The sequence below is a fragment of the Seriola dumerili genome, unplaced genomic scaffold (assembly GCF_002260705.1).
Source record: "Seriola dumerili isolate Sdu_G_001 unplaced genomic scaffold, Sdu_1.0 BDQW01000018.1, whole genome shotgun sequence".
In the NCBI taxonomy this organism is placed as follows: domain Eukaryota; kingdom Metazoa; phylum Chordata; class Actinopteri; order Carangiformes; family Carangidae; genus Seriola; species Seriola dumerili.
In genome coordinates, this window is record NW_019174273.1 from 3,875,007 (window position 1) to 3,884,230 (window position 9,224).

At 42.4% G+C, this 9,224-nt stretch overlaps 1 protein-coding gene across 1 annotated transcript; it reads right to left on the reverse strand.

Annotated features, from left to right (window-relative positions):
• Window positions 1-274: 274 nt before the first annotated feature.
• On the reverse strand, window positions 275-3,822 carry LOC111232373 (chloride intracellular channel protein 4-like). The gene is made up of 6 exons (XM_022759868.1): window positions 3,760-3,822; window positions 2,254-2,363; window positions 1,983-2,108; window positions 1,338-1,444; window positions 593-774; window positions 275-482 (listed from the first exon to the last, which is right to left on the reverse strand). Exons 1-6 carry the CDS (start codon window positions 3,820-3,822, stop codon window positions 321-323), a joined length of 750 nt encoding a protein of 249 aa, XP_022615589.1. The 3' UTR covers window positions 275-320.
• Window positions 3,823-9,224: the final 5,402 nt, after the last annotated feature.

The window sequence follows — 9,224 nt, forward strand, 5'->3', positions numbered from 1 at the left end:
AATAACGTTTACGTGTTGTGTGTTATTTATGATGAAACTGGTCCTGCCATCGACTGAATGGTCAATACTCTGGAATCTGGAATTATCTCTAATTTAGGATAGGATACTGTAGATGACTGTGCAACCCAACCTGTGAGAGCACACACACATGCACACACGCGCACGCACACACACACACACACACACAAACACACACACACACACATACACACACACACACACTCATACAGATCTCAACTTTTTAGTGTAGGTTAGTGTCGTTCCTCCTCTTTTCTTCTTCTGTTGTGTTTTTCTTCTACGTCTTTTATCTCTTACTTTGCTCATTTGATTCGTTTTGCCACATCCAGGTAGGCGAACTCGATCTCCCTCTCTGCTGGACACGTGCTGGTGAACTCCTCCCTCTGATAGGCGCAGTTTAAATACCTCCACACTCCCGTCATCTCTACCGGGATCTCAAAGCCTCGGTATTTCTTTGCTACGACCTAAAAATAGAAACAGAATAACAAGAGTTGAAGACATTAGTTCTGTAACAGTCCAAATACTCAGATTATCTTCACATTGACAGTGAAATATGAAGCCAGGCTGACTGGACCTTCAGGATGTGTAGTTTAGGCAGAAGGTTGCAGTCGGCCAGAGTGAGGTCAGACCCATCTAGGAAGCTCCTGGAGGACTCGGGCAGGTCGCCTGAGGCGTACGCATCAATCTCATCAGACAGGGGGGTCCGCAGAAAGTCATCGAGACGGTAAAGAGACTTCAGCAAGGCTTTCTCTAATGCTGCATGGACAGGTACAGCGAGAGAGAGAAAAGACTAGGTCTTCTTATTAAAGCCGCATGCACTGATATGTTAGGCCACTTGCGGGCAGCAGAACAAGCTCACCTTATAAAGTTAGAGACTAGTTTTATGTATTTACATGTCCAACAGACACAGATTAGCATTAGCCTTCATGTGGAGTGGTGTTTGTGTCATTTGACATACTGTAAACAGTCAAACTATTAGCTGATATTTTGTTAGCTGCCATACTGTTTGCTGTCATACTGTTAACAGTCATACTGTTAGCTGGCATGCAGTTAGCTAATGTGCTGTTAGCTGGTTTAGGTTTATGTATTGACCAAAATAATAAGCTAAAAAATAGAAACCAGATCAGTTCTGATCTAGTTTAAACCACAACAATTTGCTAAGGAATGCTGTGGAGTTAGTGATATTTGTGAATATATATAGAGTATAATATACTAATTATATAGAATATGTATTAGCCCAGCATTATGAAGAATACTCCTCATGAGTGAAATCATATGAACCCTCTCCTCTGTCCATCCTAACTCTGATCCTGTCTTACCGTCGTTGGTGTCTTTTCTCGGGTTTTTGATGTAAGCTGAGAACTTGGCAAACACGTCGATCCCGGCTGTGTTGGCCTCACGGTGTTTCGGAGCCAGTCTGGGGTAGCTTCATTTAAAGACACATGAGAGCAGTCAGCTGAGTCAACCTGCCGAACTGACGTTTCCTAATGTATTATCAGCTGAAACAGTAGGGTGACTCTTAACAGTAGTTTTCCAGAGACAGGCCACAAAAAACGGACTGTCCTCTGAAAACAGAGATATCTGGTCTTGAGCTGTCCCTGGAAATGTCCCCATTTTTAACATTTGTAATTGAAAACAAAAGTCTAGCGTTGCACTTTTTTTTGCCAACTGAGTTATTCAGCCTTCGCAATACTTTATTACAATACAACAGTTACCATGGTCAAAATACATGACTGTCTGACGACTTTTTTATTTCATAGGTAAAAACATTGGATATTTTAATGATATATTGACGGCAGAATTGGAAATGCCCCGGTTTCATTTCAGATATCTGGCCACCTTATGAAACAGCTGTCTCCAGAATATCTCAGAGGGAAAGGGATAACTCTCCCAGACTCCACTGACAAAAACAGTGAAAACAGGATTTGTTGGTGTATGTGCTGTTGATGGATGTGTTTCTGTACCTTGGTGGAGTCAGCTTTGCCTCCAAGAACTCCTCTATCATGTTGACGTCGACCTTGACCTCTCCGTTAAAGGTCACAAAAGGAGGGTTGGTTCCTGGAGCAAGGTCCTGGAGGTCAGCCGGCTTCCTGAAAACACACAACACAGAATAGACCTGCTGCTGCATCAGTGAGGTGAGGGCTGGTCAGCTGGTTCATGACCTTTTATCCGTGCCATGTAAACAGTGTGTGTGTGTGTGTCTCCCTCTGGTGAACAGTGTGTGGAGTCTGTTACCGTTTGAGGTCGACAGTGGTGACGTTGAAGATGACTCCTTTCAGCCACAGGATCATGAAGAGTCTCTGGGAGAATGGACAGTTGCCGATGCTCTCCCCATCACTTCCCGCCTACACACACACATACATATATAAACATAAAGAGACACACAAAGGTCAAAGGTCATCAACCTTGTGTCAATGGATGACTGGAGAAAGATCACAACTGACACCAGGGACAGACATCACCATCCTCCTCCATATCCACCACACTTGTTTTCATCATGATTACACTTGGGTCACCTCTGTGACAACTGAGTATACACTATCTGCTGATGAAGACCATGAGATGCAGCTGAAAGCTCAAAAAAATCAAGTTGTTTTAACACCCCACTGTTCCCAAAGGTCAACGATGACAGAAAGTTATTCATTTTCTATGTGTTCCCATTGGCACCACATCTTGAGCGGTGTGTCCTGGCAATTTTATGATAATGAGCTATGATGTGAGAAAACAACCTGTGAACTTTAGTTCCCATCAAACTTTGGTTCCCAAGCACAACACAGGAGAAACTGATGTTTCCTTGTCCTTTACAATGTGTCTCTGTTTGTTTACAGGGAAAAAACAATGTCTAGACAAACAGTATATTAGGGCGACATTGGGAGAGAAAAAATCACTGACTTTGAGAATAAAGTCATAATAATAAGAGAATAAAAGTCATAATACAATGAGAATGAAGTGGTAATTTTACAAGAATAAAATCATAATATAATGAGAATAAAGTTGTCATTTTAGGTTCTGTGTTAGAGGGGAAATAACAGAATCTTTAAAATGAGGAACGTGGAGCATCCTGTGAAGTCCTACTTCAAGAAATAAGGAGATTTCTTTTCATTTTTTAGCTCATTAGCATCATCATCATCAGCATCATCATCAGCATTAGGACATTAAAAAGATTGTGAAGAAACTGAGTCTATTCTATTGTTAGACAAATAGCTGCTGCAACTGACTGTCCACCTGTTTGATTGGTTGATGTAATATTCCTAAAAATTATGTTTTTCTCTCTCGAAATTTCACATTTTTAATTCTCGTAATATTACAACTTTATACTCAAAATATGACATATTATTGTAATAATACAAATTTATTCTCATAATATTATGACTTTTTTCTCATAATATATACATTTCAGATTTAGTTTTTTTTCCTAACACTCCATTATAGTTGTGAAACTGTAGATGTTCCAGGCGAGCTGGTGAAGTGCAGCCCATAAAATGTGTTGTGAAACAGGAACAGGAAGGAGTTGCATGCTAACTAGCAACATAGCATGCAAAACAGGGTTTCTTGACAACTTGATGCAAACGTTAATGTCACTAAAAGAGTCCATGCAGCTGCCACAGAGACAAAAAAGAGGGTGGACAATTAAGTCATCAAACCCCACCCATACCCCAACTGTCCTGTGTGTATCCTGTAGAAAGGCTCTGACGGTGACTGTTGGCTCTGTGAATATGATCAGCAGGAAGCTTCACTTACCTTCACAAACAACTCAATGGTCGGGAAGCCCAGTTTTCTAACTGCTAAGTCAAACCAGGACATGGTGAAGAGTTCAGGTCAAGATCAGTTAATCCACATCAGAGGTCGTGTCATCTTCCAATGAAACCATGACAACCACCAACCACTGTCTGTCTGTCTGTCTATGTCTGTGTGTGTGTGTGTGTGGTTGTGTGTGTGTGTGTGTGTGTGTGTGTGTGTGACTGCTAGTGGACTGACTCTCTGTGGTATGTCAGCGTGTGTGTACTGTAGTTTGTTCTGTGTGAAGTTGAACAGAGTTCCTTCATTTTTCAGAGGAGTGGGAGGCAATGGAATCTCAGCTGCAGCACACACACACACACACACACACACACACACACACTCACACACACACATATACATATGGGGGAATGCGTGTTACAGCAGGGATGGAAAGATCTTTGTGACACTCACAGCAGCTGAGAAGGCTCTGTTGTTTGCTCTTTTGTTTGTGTGTTGAGTTCATCAGACTTGGATGTTTTTTTTAAAGGCCAATTCTGTTTTGTTATTAAATTTATATTAAAGCTGCAACTACTTTTAAATTCAACACTGAACAACTCACCAGAAAGTATAAGTTTGGCAATGGATAAACACTCCTGATTCTATCAATCACTTCCTGTTTCCCTCACCATCAAATCCTGACATCACCATATCTGACCAATGATCTTTCTTCCTTAGCCGATCAATCACTCTTCAAATATCGTTGAAATTCTACCAGAGCAGAGTCACATGTACTGAACAGCTGATGTCATGTAAGACCACCCTTCACTTCCTGTTCCTCAACCCAGGCTTTAGTTCTACGTGGATGCCGCACCATCATGGTTTCCTGTGAGGCGGGTGGAGGCACTATCAGGGAAGCTTTTCATAGATGGATATCCCTTTTCCCTCTCTGCCAGCTCTTCTGAGTTCTGGGAAATGGTCACATTTTCATGTAGCGTTCAGGAAACACTGGCCTCTCAGTCAGATGTCACTTCATCCCATTTTAATGGAGCTTCTTTATGTTTTTATGTCTTTATTGGACAGGGAAAGTGGAGACAGACATGGAATAGGAGAGAGAGACATGCAGTAAAGGGCCGACCGGGAGTTGAACCGGGGACCTGTTGCTCAGGACTCATCATGTCCATGTGGTACATGCCCTAACCATCACAACCTGAGCTTTAACTTCTTATTGCAGTGATGTAAAAATCAAAGCTCAGTATTATTCCAATGAAGTTTCCCCTCACTCTGCTGGTTCTAAGTATTACACTTAAGGTTTGATTTTTCCTAAGCTGAGGGAGATACTTAAGGGCGTGGCACAGAATCTCTTAAATGGTTTCCTTATTTGAGGAACAAAGCTGAGGCATTTGCAGTTGTGAAAGAGATTTAAGAGTGTCTCCTGGTCGCCTTTTGATGTGTTCACTTCCTTCATTTATCACCATAAACTCAGTCATGATGAGACTGAGTTTATACGTTTTTTCCTTTGTTTGGTCATAAAGTCTTTTGTGCAACAGTTAAACTGATTTAAAGTGATTCCTAAAGTATAAGAATAAGATAGGGAGAAATCCTTACTTGATCCTTACTTGAGTGAACATTTTAAGGATACCTTAATGAGAAGACTTAAGGGTGTTTTGTGCAACTGATTTTATTTTAAGGAAACCTTAACCTGTGCAACTGGCCCCTGGTCTTCAGCCTCTAACCTTCATCACATGCTAACATCTCTCTCCTCCGCCAGACTGCTATCACTCTGCACCTTTTGCATGGTACAACATGTCCAGTTGAACCCATGCAGGTGAAATTGCTCCTCCTCTATGATAACTTTCCTTACCTCTCAGAGTTGAGTTTAATCACCCTCTCCACAGTAAGAATCCTTTTATTTACTCTGGGAGCATGGTAGGGGATCAACAGTGGACTGACAGACTGAATCATAGTTCAATATCAGCCTCATACTGTATATTAATAACCCAGTAAACCTGGATGAGTCAGCCCTGGTCCTTGCTTGTGAACATAATGTAAATGCAGTGTTAAGTTTGAAGTGAGTGTTGTTTCCACCATCTCTGTGCCCACAGCTCTCAGCTCCAAACAGCAGGTTAATCAGCTTGCGGGGTGAGAATGCAGAGATTAACCCTGCATGCTACTGTGCTGTTGTATTTTCAGTCATTAGTGTCCTGGATACATGAACAGCATGCAGTCTGTCTTTATGATGAATATATACATGTATTGACTGGTTGGTCCAGTGTCGGTGGAGCTAGTCTGAACTACATTAACTAACACTGATGTTTGAACGTCTCCATAATATTTCCATGTCCCTCAGTCTGTGCTGCCAGCAGAGTCCCTGACAAAGGACGTCATTGTTCCACTGTGAGCTCCCACAGAGAACAAGCTTGTGTGTGTGTGTGTGTGTGTGTGTGTGTGTGTGTGTGTGTGTGTGTGTGTGTGTGTGTGTGTGTGTGTGTGTGTGTGTGTGTGTGTGTGTGTGTGTGTGTGAAACAGCTCTCAGATATTAGTGCATTTTTTCTTGGCGTTAAACCTCTCAGCTGGGCTGCCCTCTTTATTCTCACCTCCATCAGGAATGTGCTGCTAAAGCAAAGACTTCTGTGTGTGTGTGCATGCATGTGTGTGTGCAGGTTAAGATGACCTATACAATAATGTTTATTAAAGTTAAATTATAGTGTGTTCTTTAGAAGTGAACACACGCAGGAATGTAGGCTACCATGCCTGATGGATTAGGATATCACTGTCTTAATGGGATAAGGTAAGAAGATCAAGATAGGGTGTCTCCCTCACTTGCTCTCTTTGCATCACATACACACACACTGATATTCAACAGCTACATGAATGCTGTACAGGACTTGGTGGACTGAGGTGAAGTGTCTTCCATTGTGTTACTTTGCTGTGTTGTAGGTTACAGTGACTTTACCGTGGTGTGCTGCAGGACTACCTCCCTGGGCCAAAATAGCTTTGCTGAACAGTGGCCTAAATCTGGCATACATGTTTGCTAGAGTTATGCCAGCCTCCTGATGAATGGTGTTCAAAAACTGGTCCAAGTGCACTAGTCCAGAACTGTTCAAATACCTCTGATTGGAGCATTTAGATTTTCAGCTCAAACTGAACCCTGACCTTAAAGTCATGTCTGGATCAGAGCCAGAACTGGCCTAACTCAGTTGGCTACCTATGATCTATCCAAACTATTAAGGTTCCCACAGCCTAACAGATGGGCTAGACTAATAGAATACGTTCAGTAGAGTACAAGTGAAGTGCATCTCCCAAACTTCAAAAAACACAAGTGGCTGCAATTGTTCCTTCAGGAACCAGTGAGATGATGAAACACCAACTGGGAAATCCAGTTTAAGGAAAGGACCACAAACCCCAGTAACATCATGGGTGAACTCGTTAACTGTAAGTGTACATCAAGCATTGAGTGACTTCTCCATGTGGACATCAAATGAAATTAAATGCCTGTCAGACATCAGCAGTTTATACTGCTATAAGACAGGATTCTTTTCCTTTGTTGTGGAGGGTATACCAGTCGAGGCAGACGGCCACCTGACCCTGAGTCCGGTTCTGTTGGAGGTTTCTTCCTGTCAAAAGGCAGTTTTTCCTCCCCACTTTCACCAAGTGCTGCTGTTTGTAGGAAATGTTGGAAATGGGTTTTTTGTCACAATTTTGTCATGTCTTGACCTTGCCTTGTAAAGTGCCTCAAGATAATGTTTGCTACAATTTGGCACTATACAAATAAAATGGAATTGAATTGAATTGAATTATGGCATGTAACAAACTTCCAAAAATGTGGCATTTGATTGGCCTATGTAGCAAATTGCTAGATGTTGCAGTACATTGCAGCAAAAGTTAACCGAGGTTCAACATTTTTGCTGGATGACCCTGATTCTGCAGGATGACCCTCTGCATTGGGACCTCTGTTCTACCAAAGCAGTGGTCGCCATGAAGTGAATAAGAAAGCTGTGTTGACAATGTGTGACTATTGGAGACTGTCTTGTAAAGAAAGAGCCCATAGGTAATCTGTGATGACCAAAAGTTTTGTTGCCAGGGTACATCTAGTGGTCGTAGTAATTGACAGGAGCAAAGGGAAAAGCGCGGTGATGTAGTATAAAGAGAAACAAATTCAATATCAAGAGGAGGTTCTGGTGGATGGATGAATATGACTCAGGAGAGCGTCGTTCGATTCCCATGTGAAACTGGCTGTTTATATTGTAACAATGACAACAAAGATAGTATAATGTTGAGGAAGTACTTATTTTAATCCAAACCACCAACCGTTCCTAAACCTAGCCAAGCCATGACCAACCATGGTGACAAAGGTAGGTACACTGCTGTCAGTACAGTCTTCATGTTTATTACTGTAACCATGACAAATGAGGTCTGCCTGTCGCTGTAGGCACGCTATTTGGGTCACTCCTATAGGTCTTATCAGAGAGTTGATGGTTGAAGGGGTTGAAGGAGTTGTTGGACTGTTGTCGGCGTGTGTGTATGTTCATAAGGCATCTTACCTTGACATAAAGTGAAATCTCATAGTCCTGGTCTTGGGGTGTTCTGCTATTCCTGCGCAAAGGAGGCAAAGGGCTCTCCACCCTTCTGTGGGAGATCAGTTTCACCTCCTCCCTCTTCCCCTCAGTCATCTCTTCCCGCTGAGGGATGTATGAATGGCCATCCTCCAACAGCACCACTCGCTTTCTCTTCACCTGCTCGTCTTTTTTCTTGGGCAGGGATTCGTCTTTAATCACCGACTTCAGCTCCTTTATCCAGTCCTCCTTCATTGGTGGACTTTTCTTTTCCGGCAATGTCTCCGTCCTCACCCCTTCCTTCCTTCCCCTCTCGGTTTCCCAGATGTTTTTTTTCAAAGGCTTCAGTTCTTTCCTCCAGTCTTTCATTTCTGGTGCTCTATCTTCCTCAGGTTGATCGTTTTTTATCCAGTCAGTATCTTTTCTCCTCGGCGATAACATTCTTGCCGTACCCCATCCTTCTTTCCTTAGTGGTTGTGGCTCGGGAGACAAGATCCCATTCTCCATTGCTTTCTTCAATCCTTTAACTCTTCCATTTGTATCCAACTCTACCTCTCTGTTGTCATTGTTCTTGTCTTTTTCTTCCTCACCTTTTTTATCTTTTTCATTTTCATCTTTCTCTTTACCAATTTCAGCCTTCTCAACTTCTTCATTGTTTGTCACCATTATGGCGTCCTCTGAAGGGAGTTCTTCAATCTCATCATCTAAAACAGTCACAGGCTCTTCTGCCATTTCTACCTCTCCCACCATTTCTTCTTCCTCTACTCCTTCTTCCCTGCTGTCTTCTACAAGGGCCATCATTGTTGGATGTTCTCTCAACTTGTCCCCCCAATCTGCCCCAGCTTCTACAAAGAGCTGTGAAGGATGTTCCTGCAAATCACCACCTCCCTGTGTTGAGGACCCATTCTCCTCTGATAGGACCTCACATTCTGG